This window comes from Rhopalosiphum maidis, chromosome 2 (genome assembly GCF_003676215.2).
Source record: "Rhopalosiphum maidis isolate BTI-1 chromosome 2, ASM367621v3, whole genome shotgun sequence".
Classification (NCBI taxonomy): Eukaryota; Metazoa; Arthropoda; class Insecta; order Hemiptera; family Aphididae; genus Rhopalosiphum; species Rhopalosiphum maidis.
Genome location: NC_040878.1, coordinates 58,213,029 through 58,238,689, shown reverse-complemented (window position 1 = coordinate 58,238,689; position 25,661 = coordinate 58,213,029). Strand labels below are relative to the sequence as shown.

At 25.6% G+C, this 25,661-nt stretch overlaps 1 protein-coding gene across 1 annotated transcript in view; it reads left to right on the top strand.

The window, feature by feature from the left end:
• LOC113554952 (cAMP-specific 3',5'-cyclic phosphodiesterase) overlaps nucleotides 1–25,661 on the top strand; it is a 612,877-nt gene that overhangs the window by 73,739 nt on the left and 513,477 nt on the right. The window contains exons 3-4 of the mRNA XM_026959110.1: nucleotides 17,150–17,381; nucleotides 22,669–22,780. Of these exons, the coding sequence (XP_026814911.1) occupies nucleotides 17,150–17,381; nucleotides 22,669–22,780 (344 nt within the window). The remainder of the gene's footprint in view (nucleotides 1–17,149; nucleotides 17,382–22,668; nucleotides 22,781–25,661) is intronic.

The following is a 25,661-nucleotide window of genomic DNA, read 5'->3' as shown; positions in this document are numbered from 1 at the left end:
ATATCTTTTTAACTGACTATTATAATGGCCGTTATAGCTTTTGAGACTATAATCGTGATTTTTATGGATTGTTATTATAATATATTACATATTTTAGTTACTCAAAATACTAAAAAAAAATTAATTGTAATAGCTCACCGCAGGCAAAATGTGTTATAATTAATTAACAATCATTTACTACTAATAATATTACCTATAATGTACGTGCATTTGATTATTTATAATCGTATGTCTTACTATATTATTTGCTTGTTCAGCAATGAATTGCCACAGTATAGTTGCCTGTAAAATTTATATATTATATAAATATTGGTTTTTATACGTATATATATATCATATTATTTATAATATGAGTAGGTGTTTTATTTGTATTAAATAATATTATTTTAGTGCAAATGATTGGATAATTCTAACCCATGTGAATTTCTGACCTATAGAATCCTGAAAATATATAGTATAATTTTTTTAGTGTATTTAATTTACATATTCAAAAAATTGACTTTCGTCAGATGGAAATTGGGCCTACATGAACATACACATGAAACGACAAAAGAATTAAATGCTCAAATAACGTATTAGAATAATAATTTTTTTTATTTATACGAGTACAGTAAGTATACAGATAGTTCACAGTTGTTACACTTTAACTTATTAAACACGAAATGACGTGATCCTCTCAATCGAATAACGACTAACGAAACAAGTGAATTTGTATTATGGCATAATGATAGGTTTTTTTGTTATTTTACACATCTAATTTTTTTCACTGTAGCTATTATAGTTATTTTTTGTTAATTTTTTAAAAATATTTTATAAAATTCACCCATTATTTTAATACAATTTGATTAAGCTACCTAAAAAGTTTGACGAAATTTTATGTTAATTTAATTAAATTTATCACCATAGATTAAATGGTAGAATAGTTTACTTGAAGGATTGTATACATTTTTAATGTTTTACGTGAGATACAAGAATTATTCATTTTATATATTATGTGACACAGGTTAGAGTTAGTATTATATTAAAATATATTATGGAATTTGTTGAAATAATGCTTGGTATTGACATGTTATTAAAATATTCATCAAATAAGTATTTTGTTAAATAATAAAAAAAAAAATGCATTTAAATCTTAGAACTACAGGAAATCGAATAATTTTCTGTAGTAACAGTGCTATTAAAAAAAAAAAAAAATAATGGTGATATCCTATTAAATAAATAATTTATCTTATTTGATAAACACCATTTATTATTTAGACTTTTCTCTTATGCAATACATTTATCATTTTTATAGTAACAATATAATTTATTTTTCTACGATAACATCTACTTAACTACCAATTTTATATTCCAAACTTATTTGTACATAAATTATAATTACTTACTCATTTTTTTTTTTTTTTAGAACAGTCACGTTTAAATTTTAAATATTATATTAAATTATTTTTATTCAAAATTAAGCTTAGACTAAGTTCTATAAATATTTATGTTTAGTTAACTAAAAAGTTATGATTTGTAATTTCACCTATTTTCATTCACTATAGTAAAAATGTTTGTATATTGATAAAATATTATAAAATAAAATAGTTTGTATTTTTATCAAGCCACTGGGTTGGAAAATACTATTATTGATTTATCAAATGTTCATTTGGTCAATATCGACAATAAATACACATTAAAGGCTGCAGTAAGTGATATTGAATTAAACAATTTAATACTTTCCGTTGCACAAATAAGTGTCATTATTCATTGGTAGTGAAATGCATGTTTTGAACAAACTACAAAAATAAATGTATAAGATTTTTAATCACCATTATATTAAATTAAATTAAATTTATAAAATATGTGATTGAATAGTAATGGACTAATCCTCATTTAATAATGGATTAAATAAATATATTTTTTTTTAATAAAAAAATGATATAATATTAAGTATTTTTATATATATATCTATTAAAAAAGTTAATTGGTAAATAAAACTATAAGATTTGAAGTGTGCGGTATAAATATGTGTGTATTTGATAATTTATTTATAATTATTATCATCTATCTTGGTATCGTAGTGATGGAGTATAACATGAATACTAAGTAGAGAATTGAGAATTCATCCTTCGATTATTCCCCGTGGCTTAAGACAATGGCGAAAGTTAGATCGCCCCATTTTGAATATTCTAATGTGAAATTAGAATTATTTAGTAAAGTATTTTGTAATCAACATCAACTAAAGATGATTTGCAAAAAACAGAGAAATTAAAAAGTCATTAACTTATTAATCTTGAAATTATATTATCACGCTTTATTAAACAAAAATAGACATTTTAAATTATAATAAAATCATTTTAGCTACAACTGATACGTTATAATTTATATTAAATTAACTTGCTAAATTCTCACTTTGACATCAATATTATTCGTTATATTGTATTTTAGTGATGTAATTAAGTTAACATAATTCAATTTTACATTCCTTTGCTATTATATCATGACATTTTGGTCTTTTTTAGATTTTTAAAAGGAGAAAGGATCGTAATTTGATAAAGCTTCATTGTGGTCACAATTGTTTAAGATAGTGAACGGCTATTGGATACAAAAAAAACTTTTTTCTTTCTTGTCCGTTCTTTAGAGCCAATTTTGGCGAGGCTGAGGAAAGTTAATTGATGACACTTTGAGTTTTTCAATAACCAGATTTATTAATGACTAATAATTTCTACGTATAAATATCTGTAAAAATTTTTGAGCATTAACATTTGTATTTTTCAGTAGTATTTGACCGATTAAACTGATATTGGATCATATGCCAATGCGTTATCTGATTGATTATCAATAGACGGATATAAAATAGAAGACTACTGGGCGTCCCATAATTTGCGCCTCAGTACTTGCGCTGTTTCATAATAATTTATACTTAATATTTATAATATAAGATTTTTGCTTACTGAGTCTTCGTTGTAACAGAATGTTGGTTCTAGTTTCACTTAACATAAAAAGTGTTTATCTTTAAAACTATGTTGAACTCTTCTAAATTACTGGGCAAATGAATCATAGTTAGAGAAAAAAAAAGTATGAACAGAATACAACCATGCGTGTATGATTTGAATGTTCGTGGATTGGACATATTTTCATATTAAAATACATTTTTTTCCAAAATGTATAAGTTACAAAATTCTATTTTAAACAAAATTTATTTTTAAATTAAAATAAGTAGAATGAGCATTTCCGTTGTTATTTCTTGAAATAATTCATTTTTGTTTTAATTAAATTAAAATGCATTTATATTTGATATTACAATTATTTATAATATTTATATCAATAAAATTGATAATTTATGTAATTTAAACAAAAATAATATAATTATTTTTTATCATTATAATATTGAAATAATAATAAACTAAGTATATTGTACTGAATATTATATAGGTAATTATAATATTATGTTCATATTTCTATATACTTAGATTTTTTTTGTAAAATTAAAGGAGACTTGCGAAAAAAGTTTAATAACTCAGAATCTATTCGTTCAAATTTCGACTCCTATAGTATACAATATACATCAAAACTGATAAAAAAAATATTCTATTTAACAATTTACAGTAAAAACGTGGATCTCTTTTGAAAAAAAAAAATGTTTATATTTGAATTGTTGGATACTTTTTGAATTGTATATATATATATCTTTAAGTATTTGAAAATATGGTATTTAACTTAAAGGCTTTAAAAAATCGAAAATTTAATAAAGGTGTTATTATTAAAAAAAAAAGTGTGGGGAGTATTATGAGTGAGTCATCCTGTACGTATTTGTAATATTTTATCCACGACCATGGAAAAAATACAGGTATGTCCGATTTAATAAAGAATTTTTTTGAAAAATTTTAAATTTTGTTTATTTAAAATTATATTTAAGGCCTTGTAAATATCAAGTTCTCGTAAGCTTTGGATCATAAATTATTATTTATTGTACATAGATTAATCGTATGCAAATTTAATAGGTCCATTTTACATTCCTGACATTCTTTATGGTGTTTGGATATGTTTGGAGTATTATACACTCATTTATTACACGTATTAAATATTTATATTATTATTCAACATTCTGTGGTACATTGTTTATTCTTTTTACCGCTTACAAAATATAGTACTAAACAATGTACAGCAATAAACTAATAAATATATATGTGTGTGTGTGTGTGTGTGTGTGTGTGTGTGTGTGTGTGTGTGTGTGTGTGTGTGTAATATTAAAATAAAATAAAATCATTATTTATATTATTATTATAACCGTTGTGAATACATACTTAGAGTTAAATCAATCAGCAAGACAAATTCTATAAAAGTAAAAGAAAAATACCTTTCCTTTTTATATAATATATTGTATGTAGGAATTCAAACGAAACAAACGGAATCTGAAATCGATCGATGTAATATATATATATATAAATAAATAGTTCTATAGTAATGAAACAGTGTGATTGTCAACGATTCGTTGCAAATTCGTTTCAAAAACGAGACGAAAGATTCTATCTCTAAAGCAATGACACGGGAATTTGCATAGTTTATATAAGAGATTGATCACAGTAGTCGGTCCTTTGGTTAATTGACTGTCAATGGAAAAACTTTTGAATCGACTTTCACAACAAAGTTTATTTTTCATGAAAGTTCCAAATCAATTAAATATATATGTATATTTACATTGAATAATTTACCTGCCGCTGCAATTGCGGAATGGGACAATCACCCAAATATTTCACAATTAAATCACAAATCCGATATTAATTTATAATGTTTCTCAACGTTAATATTTGTAAAACACTGTCGTTGATCAAATTTTAAGTAAAATAATTCTTAGTTAATGATTTAACTGCATGAATTATCTTAACACATTATACCAATGATAGTCAACATGTTTCTTTTAGTGGGTCACTAATTATAAGACAAAATATAATTAATAATATAAAAGAAAAAAATTTAAATATCTTAAAGATAATTATATTTTTATATATTTTGTTTTGACATAAAAATATGCTTCGATATTTAGTAACATTGTACTACAATACATTTACTTAACTTGATATAAATGAACATTTAAAATTTAGATTATCTACCTACACGAATGGTTGAAATAATAAAATAATATACTATGATGGTAAAATACTAAAAACACTAAAATGAAATTCTATAATTTCGCATAAATTTCAAAAATTAAAAACATATCATGTACCCTATCTTACACAAACAAATTTTCTAAAAACCAATTTATTTTAATGGTTTTCTGAACGTTTTTTAAATGGAATTATTAAAATATATTCCAACACATTGTAACTTTAAACCTAAATTAAATGTATTAATATTTTTGATTATTTACATCCTAAGTGTCTAATCGTTTAACAGAAAATATAGTGATTTTTTATTAGAACAGTTGTTCTATAACGGTTATTGTTGAATAAATTTCATTTCTAAAAGTCTAAAATTATAATAACATTTCGAAGTTGACTGAATGTGATAGCAAGTGAAATATATAATAATTTTTAAATAATTTTTTTAAATTGTACTCGTATTATAGAAATTCAATGATATGTTATTCTTAGTACAGTAAGCCAAAAATACATCTATATTTTGGTTTGACAGGCGTGTGGATTTGTATAAAGAGATCTTCTAGTGATGGAACTTTGGAGTTTTTAAAATAATAGGCTTTTGTCTTATTGGTGTTCGAATATACTACGATTATATTTAAGTATGTTTCTCAAATCGTTTCACTGACTAGGGATATCATTAAATATTGGAGCCAATTGTTATTATGTTTTATGTAATTTAAATTGAATAACTGATTTTTACGATACAAATATTATGTATAGTTAAAATGATTTATTTTATCATTACTCTAAATAAATAATTGGACTGTTGGACTTATGTCTAATAAATAATATGTCTTTTAATCCACAATTTTTAAATTACGTCAAAAAAATTAACAAAGCGATTGCATTTAAATATTAAATATTATTATTATTATTATTATTTTTACCATTTATAAATGGTTTATACTTCTCAATTTGTTACAACAAAAGTTATGATTGATAATCAACACCGTGAAACCTTCTTTAATAGATGTTGTACATAATTAATGAAAAATATTTTTCTAAATAAATTTGCATAAAAGTAGTTGAGAGATAGAGATAGAAAGTTAACTCGAATTTAATTTCATTTTTCAGGAAATTGTGTTGAAAATAATTATATTTCCATCATAAATTTAAAAAAAATATTTCTTTTTTAGGTAACAAAGAAATAATAAAAAAATATATTGGAATAAAAGAATAAATATTATCGTTAAAAATTGGTTATAATTACTGTAGGTATAAAGTATAAACGATTTAAATTAATGAAAATCATACAAATATATTATTACATTTTACTATTTTAGTCATTTAAACAAATTATATAATAAAGCTTCACATCAATAGATCTCAAATATAAATCACGAGTTGTTATAATTATATTCATACAATATTATATCATGAATATTGCTGAATATTCATTCAACATTATAAATAATGTTTTACTTGTCCGTTTTTTAAATATAATGTAGTTATTATAATATGATATTATGTTAGCTTTGTTTTTAATTAGTTTACTTAATTTATTTTGTAAGTAATGATAAGACCGTTCGTTAATTTAATGATATTTAGTTGCATAAACTTCAAAATAGCTAAATGGTTATGGTTTAAACATAAAGGTAACAGAATTGTGAAAAAAAAATATACATCAAATGATTTTGACTATTGCGAGTTCATATATTATAAGTACACATGTATGGATTGTGAAATAACAAGTATAATCTGATTATTATGGCCACTAATTTACGTTACAGATTATTCGAAATTAATTAGTATAATATCCTTGGATTTGTATATGTTATGTCGAAATAGAATTATAATACGTATCTTTTCAAATGCTGTTTCTAATCGAAACGTTCGGGAAAAAGTTTTTTTTTTTATTATGATTGTATTTTTTTCAAAGATTTATCTATTATTATTGTAATTTGATTTTTACTTCAAAATACAATTTTTTTTCTTTTTATTAATATAAATTCATCACATATTTATTTAGTATATTATCTAGTTGTATATTATAATAGTGTTTCACAAATTATCTGATTTTATTCTATTTATATATATTAATTTGGAAAAATCAAACTCTCGAATTAAAAAAAAAAACTATCTTTTTATTAATTGTTTACCTAAAATTTGAATAAGATTTACGTAATTATTGTCTATATGTTTAACTTGTGTAATTACTAATATTGTATTTTCTCGTCAAACGAGATGGTACTGCAATATTTTGTATAAAATGAATTATCCATAAAGCTGATACATCAAACAAACTATTTGTATACCTGCTATAAAATTTTATTTTCCATAACGAATTAAAATATGTTAATTTAAATCGATCGTTACGTTTAGGTAGGTTTATGTATACTTATATAAATCAAGGGCGGTGAACTTTTTTCGGGTCACGTTCCAAAATTGTTTAATCAAAGTTTTAGAAAAAATTCACGCGTACATGTAATATGATCATAAGTACAATCTATATAAACATATGTTTTTTAGAGTATTGGGTGTTTAAAAAAAAATGCCCTATAATTTTTTAATATTTGTTGTGTATTTTGTTAGTCAGTTAGTCTTTAATATTTTAATAAGACCTAAGTAGCATTAGTTTCATCTAACTCGAGTATTATTTGTTTTTAGAAATAATTTATCATGGAAAATAATCTTTCACATATATAAGTTGACACTCGAACATTGAGTTATTTGGAATAAATAATTTTTTTAAAGTACAAAATATTATATCTAGAAACAGTGCATTTTAAACCTTTAAAATTATCGGTAACTTTATTAACTATAGAAATAATTAGATATGTTTTTCATTAAATTCAATATTAAACGATGAAATAAAAATGCTTTCGCGTGCCATTATAATTTGGTATCATGCCAACTTTGACAGTATGAAATAGATTAGAAATCTCTGCAGAGATAGATAATAAAATATTACGATAAAAAAATATTTATATCTAAACAGATGTATGTAAAATATTAGTTTTAATGACTTGAATTCTGGATAAATGTCATACTAATATATTATATTTTGATCATCCTACGTTAGATCGTTGGTCAAAAAATAAGACAGGTGCATTGCTAACAACGTCACGCATAACCATCCCGGTAAATCGTGAAACACGTTTTCAAATTGAAATACTATTTAATACGATAATCTAAGTCATGATGAATCTCAAAATTCACCGAGTGTTGACAACAATTTTTTTTTGCGGTCCGCTTATACCCGAAATGGTGCAGGTCCGTGTTTAAAATATGGGTTCTTCGAATTGTAAAAATTTTCTTTAATCTCTATTTATTTGTACTTAAAATTGATTAATTGATTTGATTTTATTGTAGTCTAAATCATAATGGGTCGATTGCGTCGTGATTTGACGAATAAATAACCTAATATGGAATAAAATAATAATTATTATTATTGAATTACTGAAATCGTTATTATATAATGATATGAATTATTATGTCTTTAACTATTGATGAAGAACATTCAAACGATTTTAATAATCGTTTTTTCGAAACAAACGGTTCATACTAAAGCTAAGCCTAATATAACATCTTCATTATAGTGTTCCTTGAATCACACCGAAATTATTGTTTTGATAATATTATTATCGGTGAAACTCATTTAAAAGTACGAATAACCTAGCTATATAAATATTGTCAATATTACAGTCTAATATTAGAATTATCGAATAGCCTTTTAAAAATACTCATTGTTATAATACAAGGACCTAATATATGTTAAACGTATACCATAGTTCACGAAAACGTCTATAAATAAACATTATACGATATAATGAGAATATTATGTTTATGTTATTTTAGTATTTATGTCTACAATATAGCTATGTCTCTATTATTACTCATTTAGTAAAATAATATGTAAATTAATATTATAAAAAGCTAAAAAGTATTGTTTGCTATGATAATATTATTTTGTCAGCAACGGTTGTATCTATCAAAAGTACTTTTAATGGCATGTACCTACTAAAATTTCTAATGGTTTTTTTGATTTGTTGTAATCAGTCAAATACAAATATAGTACCTAATGAATATTGTTTGTTATATTTCCGTGCGTTTATTGCATGGTCTAGCATTAAGTACTATTCGATCAATTCGTTGTTTTCCGTCCATTATAATACATTTCATTAATTATATGCATTATTTCAATGCATTTGACAAAAAAACAAAAGTATATTACAAGAACAGAATTGAATACGTGCCAAACACTCATTTCACATCTATAGGTACATGATATTATTTTATTGAAATATACCGTAGTTGAAAGTATATTATAATATATATTGAAAACGTTTGGAAATCGTACACGCTGCATCAAGTAGTTTCTGTTGAAAATTGCACTAAGTATAAATATTTTTATTTGTATAGGTAGGTAACGTTATATTAAAGTTTTGTTAACAGTCACACGTAGACATGGGACGATGCGTTTGATTTGGACATGGTTGAGAAATGTACCATATCATATATATATATATATATATATATATCTACAATTTAGGTCCTACATGCAATAATCGATACGTCAACGTTTTTATTGCAAAGGCTTGTGTAGTAAGCACAAGCATACCGATGAAATGGCGTGCATATAATATGATTACCTAGTGAATTATAAATGTTAATAGTGTGTAAAGGTTAAAACACTTGTTTTGGCTAATGGTAATATGCATAAGTTAATTCAATATTAGAATAAAAAAATAGTCCCAAATACCACCACTCCATCATACGTTATTGTTAGGAGTTGTATAAGCTTTACCTAGTAGGGCATAGTCATACCTCTATAGTCTATAGACTGGCTATAATATATACCACTTAGTGCCGAACTGACGACTTTCATTGCCATATACATTTTCCTGCCTAAGTTTAGAAACTTGAATATTAAAAACCATTCGTTTTTCAAGTTTAATTTAATACATTTTATAAAAATAAAAACGATGTCTAGTAACAATCTGGTATTTAATTTACATTCATCTGTTCAGCAGCCATCTAGACTTCGACAAAAAAATTATAATATATAAGTTATCGTTAATGTATGAAATTCTGTAATTCTATAAAATAACTACAGTTATAAATAGCTAGTTATTTTATAGAATTACGGGTACTTTCAGTTAATGCATTGAATTAATCCATAAACTACATGAGTACTTCAACTAGTTATTCTACTTACTAATTAGATATTTTATAAATTAAAAATAACGGCTTATTTAATATATTAAAAACTTTTTTTGAATCTATGTATAAATCATAAATGTTAATTTTGAAAAAGTTAATTATTTATACAAAATCTATTTATTAGAATTATTAAATTATTATTATTTTTACAAATTACAATTTATTTATTAGTACACGATTTTTTTGGATGGTATTTAGAGGCAAATTTTGCGGTGCCCTTTTGTTGCCATGTGCATTTGAAAAACCCTTGACCATTACCTAGTGATTGAGATTCGGATGCCTTTCGAAGACAAATAACTTCATCTGAGACGTCACTTATGTTATCTACTACAGTGCCGGTTATATACCTAACGATGACTATACATTTTATACATTAGCGAAAACCCAATTGGTATTCAATATATTAACTAGTAAAACCGTGTAAATTATATTATAGGAATATTATATTAGGCATTATATCATAGCATATTTAGGAATTTTATAGAATAACTAGTTATTTCATAAAATAACGTATTACATACATTACCACTAAAATATATAAATATATAAATATATATATAGCCAGTAATCTTCATGCTTCGTCATTAAATAATTACACGTTCAAACCATGCGCAATCGCAGTGTCCTGTACAGCGCCCATCACTCTTGTGTTTGTGTAACGTTGTATATTGTATGCATATAAATTACGTATGTTACATAAAGTAAGTACATATACAGAATCATCAAAACACCAATGGTGTTTTATTTTAAATGATTAACGAATTATGCATACACGAATACACGATGTGCATTAAAATTTACTAATCAACTGATACGATACATTATACAAATATAACTGACGATAAACTCTGTGATGTTCAAATTAATCAAATTAATATTTTTATTTTTGTTAACTTTGCAACCTTACCATTGAGTTCGAATATATTTCAGCTTGACGCGACAGTACGTAATGTCACTAACGTTAACGATTAAAAATTAAAATACTAAAAACTGTATCCCGGGTAAAAAAAAACTGCTGCGATAATCACCGAGATGAAAACATATGAGTTTCAAAAGATCATTTTCTGTTTGTTTGACAATATTTATGTTTTCTATATTCCTTTGACATAGGTTACTGAGTCGTATTATACTGCTATATTTTCAGCGAACCGAAAAAAAAATATAGTGTATGTCAAACGAAACCAAAATCTTCGTGATTGACTTACGTATTTCGAGCGTAACCGATAGTACTATAAAAACCAAGAAAAGTTTTATTCAAATGAAAGCATTTATTATTTCAAGCTGCTATTTGTATTTTATACATTTTACTACAGGAATACATTTTTCGTGATAAGAATATAGGTACAATAAGTAAATATGAATAACATAAAATATATTGTTTTATTTTTATGAAATAACTGCTCATTATATGCTCTAAGTACTAAGTATAAGATGATATAATATCAAATTCGAATTTTTTCACAGAGTGACCTTCTCAATGACGAGATACATTCTTACACCTACTGTACGGCTTACTATTAAGTATTGGTTACTACTTACTTTCATGCTTTTCAATAATAATAATATGAATGATGTCACTATGTTAAAAGATAGGTGTAAGATAGGAGATGTTATCCCTACTTAGGTATTTTGATAGATACACAATTTTATGGGGGAGGGGGTGGCTACAATACCTAATCTTTAAAATATTGTCCTTATTAGCCTGTAGCAGTCATCTAGATGGCTAAACACCTCCCCCCGTGTGTTTACGATCATTCGAATCTTCTTTTTTCTATAAAACTGAACAAAATCAATAAGTACATTTTATATTACAGTCGTATAATTTAAATAAAAAGGATTCTTAATTATATCTATATTATAAATATAAAAAAAAAATGGTATATTAAGTCACTTTAAGACGGTATTCGTCGAGTTTTTAATATTATTTTATTTAAACTTGCGTAGAAATAATAAGAAATATTTTTATTATTTCTTAAAATGTTCAACTTTTAATTATTTTTTTTATTTAATGAAAACGTATTGTAAATAATTTTTACAACATAAATATTGTATAGATATAATTTCTGTAAGTTATTTTTTATCAAAAGTAGATACTAATGTACTATGAATCAATATTATTATTTGGTATAATCAATATTTTTATAGAAAATCAAAGTTAAGACTTAATTAACGAAAAGTAAAGAGTCAAAAATAATTGAAAAAAAAAATAACAATAATTTATAATTATAAAATATTATTGGTCTTGTCAGTTTGTCAGTTGATGATACTAATGTTTAAGGGAAAATAAAACTTCAAATTGAGAGACAAATATAACTAAAACTGGTTACCATGAAATAATATTAAAAATACTTTTAAGACTTAATTAATATTATCAAATATAAATATTTATAGGTGTACTATACCTAAAAACACAAACTATTATTTTTTATGTCATTTTTTTTATTTTGAAAAAATATTTTAACCCAATAACATAAGCTAACGATTCATCAAGAAGAAATATATATATTTAATAAAAGTAACTGAAATATTACGTTATTTTAAAGGGTAATATAAAATATAAATTCACTATTTTTAATTGGCCTTTTTAATATTATGAATTAAAAAGTTATATTTTTTTAAATATATCGGGTCAAAACATATATAACCGTATCAAAAAATTAAGAATCCATGCATATAAAAATTTGAATAATAAAATCATTTGATATACAATATATACATAATACATATTAATATATTTTTAATCATCTACTAATTTTACTATTACCCATATTTATTGTCTGATAATATACTTAGCTTACATAGGTTTTATTAAGTTTCTTCTAATTAATGTAATTGAAACAATTGATAATTTATAGTGTAACTATGTATCCTTGTTGTCATTCATATAATTCACGGTTTTTGTCCGTCAATATTATAATTTATAAGTGTAAACGTGTATACATCTAAATTAAATGTATCAGCATATCTTCAATCATAACCAAAGTTTAGTACAAATATTATGTTTAAATGTCGTTTCAAACGTTTCGATTAAATAAAAATGTTATTTTATGGTCAAATAATTTAATTTTTTTTAATTTTAACATATTATTTTAAATTCGTTGTACTACCTGGAAATATCACCATAAATACTTAGATATCCAAAATGATATAAATTCAAGTTTTAAAAAATAAACTTACATTAAATTTATGAATCGAAGTTTTGTTTTGAATTTAAAACTGTAGAATTAAATCCAAATATTGATTTAGTATGAATTATAAAATATTTAGATATTTAGATTCATAAAGCATAATATTATTATATTATATTTATCTACAAATGTACGATGTTTTAAATTATTAAATGTATGTGCCTATATATAAATCTTGATTATATTAATTAAATTATTTAAAAGGTTAAAAAAAGGTAGATAATTAGCATAATATATTATACATGAATACTTAATTTGCTAATGGTAATCAGAATTGAATGTCTTAGAACATAACAATTAAAAAACAAACCGGTGATTTTGTCTAATTTCTATTTATAAATCATAAAGTTTGAAGACTATTTTAATGTGATAATCAAAATTCTGGTAAACCTGTAAAGTTTGGGAGAAAAGAATAAATTAAGTAAAGATTGCAATAGTAATTAATATAGTCAAAAATAAACTTATGAAAACTTTTTGAATAATATTGGTTTTATAAATACATCAAGTCACTAACCGTCAAAATTTACATAATATACTTGAAACAGTTAATAAGAAGTTATGTGCTTTCCAGTCAACTTTATTTTTAATTAATAGTGTACAAAATAGTTACTTGATAATAATATATTATTATATTGTATTATTAGTCAAACGTCATAAAAATAATATGTTATTATGTGTTATTTTTATACTTACAGCGTTTTTTCTAAATAATTTATAATATGAAATTTTTATTAGATAAAGATTTTTTTAATAGCTTCATACACTCTACAATGTATGCACTATTTATAGTACCATCTTTTAGTCAGAAAATTGTGTTTCACATCAACTATGTGGGGAAAAAAATATTAATTCCTTCATACAGCAAACATGACAATAACAAAGTAAATTACTTAGATTTTAAAACATAAAACCACAAAGTAATTAAACAGAGTGTGATATAAACTTAAAACGGAAAAAAATCCACTTTGTAATTTATAATTGAGATATTTACAAAGATCCACTTTCTCTATTTGCAAACAAATGTTTAACACCGTTACTTAAGTTAAACATTTTTTATTTTTTAATTAATAATTTTTGCTCGTCATCTTAAGGTATTAGTATGAGTATAAGTAAGATAATATGTGTGAACAAAACATTTAGCTAGTTCTCTTCAAATAAGTTTACTTTGTTTCCTAAAGAAAAGTGAATTGGACCTTTCATGTTCTTTTATAAGTATTTCAATTATAATTATTTTTATAAATTTAATTATTATTCTAAAGATGTATTTGGTTGTTTTAATTACCTAAAGTCTATTTATCGGCTATTTTTAAAACATAAACATTTTCGTGTAATGGTGGGCATACCTTAAGATACAATTTGGATTTTAATTAAACTAACAATTTGGGTAAAACATTAAACGATATATAGATTAAAATAAATTAAAATCAGGTCAAAACCAATTATTAATCAAATAAGTAGTGTAATTAACCAACTAACATATACAAAAAAATTGTTATTAAATAATAAATGGTTCTATGCTTTCATTGTTAAGTACAAATGTACATTAATTAGTTCTGACATGATACCAAATTTAGTTTTATGAGATTTAAGTTTAAATTATGTATAATTATAATAATAATACAAGTGTGTACATGTTACGAAATATATAGATATCTACCGATAGCTATACCGATTAATTCATTTAACGTTACGGTAACACTCATTCATTTTAAAATTATTAACGTTTTTGAATACATTTTTGTTACATCATTATAAGTCGTTAAAAATGACATTTATTTAATAGCTAAATATATTTTTAATTTCTTATTCCAAAGTAAAATATATATTTTAGGGTACTTCGATTTATAAAAACCAAAGAATCCAAAGAAACCCAAAGAATTTTGGATGAGTAATTTACGAGTTATAAAAATTTAAGGTTTTGATTAGCGAAGTGAAATAGTAGATGAGTGCCTCAAAAATTGTTGGTCTACTACTCTTATATAACTGTTATAATTTATAACTAATAAACTATTTACCCGAAATTATATTTTAGAGAAAGAAATACTTTGAATAATATTCTGTTTTGGAATATAAAATTATATATTAATACTGCCACTTAAAAGAGTAAACAAATATTAATGAAATACACTACAATAAAAATAGCCGAGAATAAATTATTTTCCAAAAATTTTGTTTTTAAACACTAATAGCAGTACCTAATACTTACAATAATTTAATATTGATATTTTCAAAAGCGTTATTTTTTTATGAATAATGTTTTACGTTAAATCAATCACCCTATTATATGTAAATTCCATGCTGCAGTGTTTTAAATTATTATTAAATATTTTGTAAATAATTTTTAACAGTATTATTTTTTTTACTTAAAAACTTCAATTTATAATTGAGTTAAATTAATTTGTCTATGATTATGTTAACTATATATCCAATTTATGGAAAATTGATGGACTTAATTGTATTTTAATTTAATTGTGTATAGATACCTGTCCAATAGACAGGTATCAAAAGTTCAAAATAATTGTATGCGATAGCGAGCACTGAAGTCAAACAATATTACCTAATAGTTATTATTAATGTATCGTATTAATATTACGATGGACAATTTTCCAAAAATTTTTCGTTTTATCTTCTATGTTTAAAAGTGTTTCCAGCGTTGTATGCTCACTTGAAAGTCGTGGATATCTAACGAATACGAACACTGGCACTCGCTCTGGCGTATAATATGTAATCAACGACGAGCCGGACTTTAACGTTATGTTTAAGATATCTCCGCCAAACAGCGTTAATATTATGAAATATTATAGTAGATTGAAATATTAATCATATCAACGATGAAGTCTTATAATTTATTATTTTTGACGTTTCGTGTTTTTTGATATAAAAGAGCATATGGCTTATGCGAGTATTTTAGAGTTGTAAATTAAGACAAAGAATTAATGTATAATATCATATGATTATCGACAAATAGTTGTAAATGCTTAATTATTATGTTATTATTACTTATTACTTATTAGGTAACACTCCTTCAATATCCTCGTTCTCTTTTTTGTTTATTTAATATATTGCTATAGTTTTATAGTTGAAGTGAAACTGACGTAGATGGGAAATAATAAATTTCAGTGATCTAAGATCTAACTAAAGTTCTGTACCTACTATGTTCTGTTACAGACCTCGCGTAACATGGTAACTAAAAGTGTTACTATTAGTGCTAAAAGCAGCAAAACACGTTCATGTAAAATAGTTTTTTTTTTACGATATTGAGTAATTTTAGAAAAAAATCACCTGTTATATAAATTATAGAAGATAACATTTTTTAAGAAGAATTCGGTTTTATATTTTAAATTATCATTTTACTTTAAAAATAAAAATACATTTTATAAATTTAAATGGATATTAAATTATTTTAAGGTAATATTTAGACAGATGTATATTATGTCATATCATCGAAAATATCGTTCTCTAGTTGTAATAGCTGACTTAAATATATCTCAAAAATTTTAAAATTTAAAAAAAAAAATAAAATGTTTTTCGCGAAGCGTATTGCTCGGTTATATTACTGGCGGGTCAAATAGAGAAAACTAACAGTGCGCTAACGCCCCCTAACAAATTATTGTGATTTTACTACTGCTGTGGTATACCCATTGACACCGTCACTGCCGTTTTTGTTCACAGGAGTGTTTGACCACTGGATTTCGCTTCAGCGTCACCCACGAGGACCCGCTGTTCGGGCAGAGCGAGCCACACGATGTGTGCGACAATTCGCCGAGCGACGAAACGCTCGTCCAACAGCCGCTGTTTCAACAGCAACAGCAGCAAGACAGCAACGGTCCCGAAAAGCCGGTCATGTGCGACTACCTGTCGCCGTACGCGTTCACGGCCAGAAACTCATTGGGATCCACCTCAGGTACGGATGACGTGTGTGGGCGTGTCGGCGGATGTGTATGAATGCCGCCGCCAGCAGCGGACTGTATTTTTTCACCTATACATTAACTGACGGTGCTTTCCACACACCGCTCTACCTTATAAGAGTAAATTAATGCGCGAGAATGAACACAAATGAGTAGTAAATCGTGAACGAAATCGTCTAATTTACATTTTTCTTCCCATTTTTGTGATACACCGTCATTTTAGTATTATAATGTTTATAGATTTATTTTATATACATCCCATTGATCGACAATCGTTATCAATCGGGAAACTATAAACATATTATATAGTTAATATAAACAAATAACATTAATAATTGCAAATCAGTCAATTTATTTATTTGGCCACTAACACTCTGTATTTCATTACTAGGTCTCTTTTCTCTTTTGTTTCATGCCGTCCCCTCACTTCTTTATTAGAGCACTTCCAATTGTTTATAGGTCTGTGGACCAAGTCCATAGATAATATTGTTATATATATGACACACTATATTATTTACAGTATACTTTAATTTTGTGATCGAAAAGTCTACAACAAGTCACCATAATGTTTGATATAGTTGTTATTGTTAATTCAGATGTTATTGCTGTTTCAAAGAGACGTATTTTTTACCGAATAATGATTTATTTATTATATATTTTTGAATTTAGAAGACAATATTTATTTACCAACAAGTAAAAATCGATTATGGTATGTTAAACACGCAATCCAAAATATAATATTTTCTATATCCTCTGTTTTCCCATATTGGCACGAGTCATCTGACTGTATATAAATTATCATACTCACATATTACTTATTAATATAATTTACAATACCGTCATTTGTTGGTTTTGTGTTCCATTCTAAAATAAACAATACTAAAATATATATCGTCCATGGTAAATAAAGTCGGAATTTATCGATACTGTTGAAACTCTCATTTTGAAACAAGAGGTATACCGATTACGCTAACTACTGTAAGTTCATAAAATGCGTATCTTTGTATTGATTCAGAAGTTTTTAATTTTTTAAATTACATTTTAATAAAAATAATAGTAAATTATAGAACTTATAGAAAACGTATTACATCATATAATGTAATAGACTGAATTGATATTTCTATATGTTGTATTTACCTCTGTACCACAATGAATTACCTTGACTTAATTGTTTCACGGTTAATTAAGTACTATTTATTTAGTAGGTGATGCATTATAATTATAATTACATTTAAAATAAGGAATATCAAGTATTACATTTTTTTAAATGATATTATTTATCAAATAAAAACTATATACTTGATTTGTAAAAATAAATTTTAACAACGAAATCAATGAATTATTTTTTTAAATTTTAAATACATGTATCATGTATGTACCTAACCAAATTAACTATAATTACATTTATTTTTTAATTAATATCCTTAGTAATGTACATTAAGTTAACCATTTTTGTTCATCCATTTCAACAGGCAAGATTTTAAAACATTTAATTACGTTTATTTAATTAACTTTTTTTTGTGTGTGTCCAACCAACAATTTTGCAATTCCGGCATATTACTGACTAGTTCAAAGATGCGACACCATGTCACCATGTAGCGATCAGTATTTGTCTGTCCTACTCAAAAGATCCCGATTTCACCCTTGTAACGTACAATGTCCATATTGCACGGTATACCTACATTCTTTGGACCATACCATATCATCGATGTCGAAATTAATTCCAAAGCATAAATGTTTGGCCCAATTTTGTAAAATAATTATTAATTAAATAATTAATAAAGTGAAATATTTATATTAATTATAAGTCATATTTTGTATCAGTTTATTTAATTTAAGTTGTAACATGCTAGCTATATACACTTTTTATTTTATTTTCCTCAAATACAGACTATGCTAGACTATAGTTATTGTAATTCACTTCACAAATTGTTTAGAAAATTAAAAAATATAGAAATCATAAATTTATAACTTGACTTTTAATGTTTAATATATTAAACTGAATACCAGATAAGAGAATGCGTTAAAAAAGATATATGGTGTAATAATACATTTTCTGTGTTATTTAAATTTCTAAAATATTATATATTAATTTATTGTGTATATTAATTAATTGCAATAATATTCAAGTGGTAAGAATGTAAATGTAGTAAATTTTAAAAGAAAATAAATTATTTAAAAATATGTACCTATATTTTGTGCACTTTTACTGAAATTCAAATCATGATTAAATTACACAGAAAATAATAAATATAGTATTCAAATAATTTTAAAGATACTTTTAAAAATACTTTGAATTTAGAAGAAACGATTTATTTTTACTGTTTTGAGCAATGATGTTTAGTCGAGCATGCTTAGATATTACTGAGTATTGATGTGTTCTTCGAAAAAAAATTTGAAAAAAAAGATGACCCACATGCTTAAAAATGTTTTAAATCTCTGCCTTATATTATACTGGCCTTATTTCTATTGTATTATTTATAACCCAAATTAGAACGAACCTTCCTCCAACAAAAAGATAATGAATACCTAAAGCGTTTATATGGTTAAATGCCAATAAATATGCATTATTTTGTTTTCGTACAATTTGTTATCGTTTTGTCGAATTCCACCATATAACACACACCATTAATCATCGCGATGCTACAACACCTCACATAATATATTTATTTAAACAAGTTCAATACAACAAATACATAAGTACGTATAATTAATAATGTTTATAAATTACTTTAAATTTAACTTAACTTCTAATAATTTACGGTGAAAATACAAAAAAATGTAATAAAAAATAAGTTTAGTTATTAATATAATTAAATCTTAGAAAATCGAGTCAAATTTTCTATTCGTGCAGAATTGATGATTCAGCTATACATTTAAATTGAATTATAGAGTAGGCACTGCATCTTAGATCATTATTGCTATTCACTCAAATATGAAAACTAGCGTAATTATTGCACACGGTACACAATGTTATTATTAAATTTGCTTTGGACTACACACCTATTAATTAAAAAAAATTAATTATCTACTTAACGTAGTTGCATTAAGACAAATGGCGATTATATTAATATTCACTAAACTTTATGTTTATTACACAAAATATGTAATACAATGAAAAAATAAATAAATCAAGAACAATTTTTGTGTTTATGAACATTGAAACGAGAGAAAATTTAATCGAACAAAAAATATTGGAGTATCCAATTACACACACGCCAGTGATATCCATAATAATAATAATAGGTACTTACTCAATTTCCGTGGAGGTCGTCAACAAAAATTCTTTATAATTAATAACATGATAATATAATACTATATATTTTTATATAATAAATGCTATACCTATAAGTAATCCTTTCATAATATAGTTTATGTGACAGTTTTTTTTATTTTATAAGCATATGATATATTGATATGTAAAGGTATTAATATACTTATATTGTATAGTTTATATATATGTAAACATATAATACTTTCTAAATGTATATTTTAACTGTGTATAACAAATTATTAAGTTTAAATTAATAAAATTCTATGAACAACAAATTTACAAAATACAAATTTTATATTCTTTGATTGCCAATATCGACTGGAATGAATAATTTCAATATATATCAATTTAAAATTTAAAATTTTTAGTAGAGAATGAAAATTATTCATCGTAATGAAGTGCCTTGTGACTTATATTTCTTTCAAGAAATTGTTTAGCTACAGTAAGTCATAATTTACATAAAAAAATCAATAGGTACCTATAAACAAATTGAAATTTTACTTCCGTTTTTACTCCAATAACTATGAATTTTTGATTTTTATTCTGGTTTAATTCAATCATTTGAAACTCAAATGTATAAAACATTATGTTAATAGATATTATATTTTAGTTTATTATAAAAATTGAACAATTAATTGTACCATGTATTACTGTATCATATTACAGTATTTATTTTTTTTACTTTTTATTCAATTAAATAAATAATAATAAAAAAAACAATTTACTATGTGTCATACACTTTATTTCGTGTTTTTAGCTATTTAAACAGGTAGGTAAATATACTGTACGACTAGCCTTACAAAACCTTCTCCGATGAAATAATACTTTAGGTACGCCCATGGTAAAATATGTGTATACTAGTTATACCCTTTCATAATGCTTATGTATATTGATTATTGATTATAATCATAAAGGTATAATATTGTATATAAGTTATAGGCGTGTGTAGTAAAACATAAAGTAAAGTATAGTCCATTGAATAAGTAATACTGAAATCGGTTTCCAGAAAGTATTTAGGTACAAAACGGTTTTTTGTGTTTGTCCAAAACAATGTAATCTAGCGATCTGTTTTTAAAAGTTTGCTATATTCGGCAGAAGTAATATACAATATTTAATATACTAATATAGTTTTGATTTACACACTGCAGCCGACCGATGGTATGACAAAATGAATATACCACAACCGACAACCATAATAATATATAATATTGTACTCTTTCAGTTATCGGACGACAAAATCCCATCACTAGAGAATTGCGTCACAGATTTTAGTATCTACATGAGTGCTAAAGGAGGGGGGAAAGTACCCGAATAAAAATAAAACATAAAAACAATGTGACATAAAAACAATCGTCCCGTTTGCCGATAAGATTATATTATAGCTCTGGAGGGATCCCGGAAACCCTGCAAAGTACTTTACGAGGAAATGCTCTGTATATTCTGAAAAGTGTTCCCGAGGGATATCCACGTGTATGCATGTATATTGCATACACATGTATACGCGGTTGCGCGGAAATTTCTAGACAAACGGTTATTTTCATCGAGATGGGTGTTTGGCCAAAGGCCGTACAATATGTTGTGCGCGTTGGGCGGTGGTGGTGATATTATATTAAATTATACATTATATATAATATACTGCATGCGTCCATTGGTGTGGCATTCTTACAATTTTTCCGGACTAGACTAATATTTCACCCATCTGAACCTAACCAATCTCACCCTAAACCAGATAAAGGCATTTACCGTATGCATATATTTTTAACTACCTATCTGTCATAAGTAGTGAATACTAAAATACTACAGTAATAATACGCTAAATTATTACCCCGTCACGGGCCTTTATCTGTGCACCTACCACCCCTTAAAAAACTCGGAGATGTCCCGCTCTCGATTATATCTCATCCTGTACGTGCGTGTATATAATGCAGTAGACCGTATATTTTAGAGGTATAAGTATCGACTTTCCCGTCGTCTGGTCTTTTGATCCCTGATGCTTTTGGATTTTGCAGATTACACGCGAAGAAGACGGCCGATCACGTTGAAAATCGTCCCGAGACTGAGCCTTCCGTGTAGGAGCACTTCGGCACCAACTACTACAGACGCGGACTGGCCTTTCACGAGGTAACCGACCCTATCTAATAACCATACACCTTACTACTTATCTATTCACTCGTTAAGAGGCGAAAATACGGTATACACGGTTCTATGGTCGGTTTTCATTAGCATAATATTACATTATATTATAGTGTACACGTCGTACGGTGTAAAATAAACGCGTGCGTGGCCATGAATATGATGGGTATACAGCCGGCAGTTTGATATCGCCAGCACGCCCAGCTCTACGTCTATTCTATGATTGTTATTTCAACTAATTGCGTTTAAACAGACGGATGTGCACGAACTTCGGACGTTAATCTGTGCAAACTGATTAAGACTATAATATTGTATGCACATAGTTTATAAATACCCGTACACTAAATATTAGTGAAACGTAATGGTGAAATAATTTCAGACTTGATATTATGTATTCAGAGACCGTAATGCTGTAATAAATCGGTGGTGTAATATATTTTACTTATAATAATAGTGTGTTTGTGAAAAATATCTAAAATAGCAATATGCACAATATTATAGGTAATCAGCAATCAGTATATTTACGTAAGTGTAGCTAGTGTAGGTTATAACAATTTATTGATATTTTGGTGTAAATATGGTTCACTCTCCAAAATAAATTTAATTGTATTTATGTATTAAAGTTTTTATATATTTCTCAAGGAAATTAAATGATTTAAGCTCTTCAGTTTAAGTTAACTTCCACGGAATTTTTTATGTAAACGACAATATATTTATATTAAATAAAATTGTATATAATATAAGTGAAACAAGCGATGTCTACACTGTACTTTTTGCTTAGAATTTGAGCAATATTACATTGTCAGTGATACTCGACTCATAATGGAAATGTACCAGTAGAAAACTATATTGTTTTTATGGAAAATTTGATCCTCTCGAGGTCTGTACATTACAGGACACTGTAGGTATCAAATTAAATACAAATGCATGTACAACCCAAATTACGATAATTATTAACTCAGAACTTAACGTAAACAACAATAGAAAAAATAACCGAGAAAGTTGCTCTGGTATGTAGTGTGTACCTGATCACTGATTAGGTCACTATAATTGACAATATGCTAAATTTGAATTCAATGAAAAATAATTGTATACAAACGAATACTGTCAGTATATTTCTGGGGATATTTTATTATTTATAAATGTGTATTGATATTATTAATACAATTTCAGGTTATGCTATTTGACAAAAATATATTTTATACAATGAAATGTATAACACTATTAGTTATTATTTTTATAACCAATACGGTTGTACATTGTACTGTTGAACCGATCTGCGAAACAAGAAATTTAAAATTAGTTCTTATATTTATCATTGTGTTTACAAAATAAAAATGTAATTATTAGTGGAATGTTTTAAATTTCCACAATTTATATCGTTTGAATGACAACAAAATAATAAGCAACATTATATTAAGTGTAAATATCACATTTCATTATAATTTTAAATTCAAACAAAAAATTAGTGTGGATTTACGCTAAAAATTGTTTTTATTTCCACTTGAAAAACTTATAAGGACCTTGTAGGTAGTAAACTGTCAATTTTTTCGACCGAGTAACCAAGTTTATTTAAAAAAGTCTAAGATATCATACTTTATGATTAGTTTAAAATGAAATGAGTTAGAGCGAGTTAGCTGGTTAGCTTTCTACATTTCGACAATTTTCGTGAGTATCTATGCCGGAAGTAGTAGGAGTGAATTAGTAATGGAAAGTACAAATTTACTATTTGAGACTAATGAGTAACAAGGCAGCTGCTTCAATGATGTTTGTCAAATTTTTGATACCTAAGTCCAGGCACATCTACAAAAAAAATTTCTCGGGGGGGTTTACAAAATATAGCAATACAAATTGTGCCGCAACATAATAAAACTATTTTCCCTCGTTACTCGAAATTATTTATGGAAGGGGGGGCTTGAACTCCAAACTCCCTCCTGTATTCATGCTTAGCTAAGTCTATGTCATCAGCAGTTTTAAATTTAACACTTAATTGTATTTCTTTGTTTAAATGCTAATGGAATTAGAGCTCTACATAGAATAAAATTTTTATGTGATCAGTTGTAGTTTTACACATTATGTTATCAACACCAATATTTTCTGTTAAGGCCAAGCATAATTTCGGAAAATCGTCCACACCTTTAACAGGTGGTTTAATAGATTCATTTTCAATAGTATCGATATTCATTCATTTCAGATTGTGGATGTTTAACGGATTCTTCTTGAGCGAGTGTAGTTCATAGCGATTACAGGGTGTAGAAAATATGTTTCTTTTATTTTTATTTCGTGGACAAGGTGATACGGATTCAGATGTTGAATTTGAAGGTGTGCTGGAGTGATGTCTTATATTTTTCCGAGTGAGCCAATTATTATTTATCAGACATTATATTTTTGTTTGTATTTGAATTAGAAACGAAAGGTTTATTCGCATGATTTATATGTTGAACATTATTATCGTTATTATTTTGAAATATTTTTATTCGATGGTATTGTAGCAGTAGGTGATTAGGATTATCGGAGCCACCGCCGACGGTCTTGCAGATAATGCAACAGCGTGAAATGCGTCCTGAAATTTTGTTATGTAATACCAGACAATGTTTGTCAATGACAGTTTAGTATTTATTTTATTTAAAATATAAAGATGTTTGTGTTTTTTTTTTCAAATTTCGCGACAAATATTTTGTGGTAAGCATAGAACAGTAAAATAATAAACATTTAAAAAAATATGAACATTATTATTATTAATGCGATATTGGTAACGGAAACGTGTGCATATTGAACGACTCCCATAGCCCTACTGTTGAACTAAATACTAATTGATATTTAAATTATAATAGATTTCCGTGTATCGATAAGCATTTCATTGTTATCC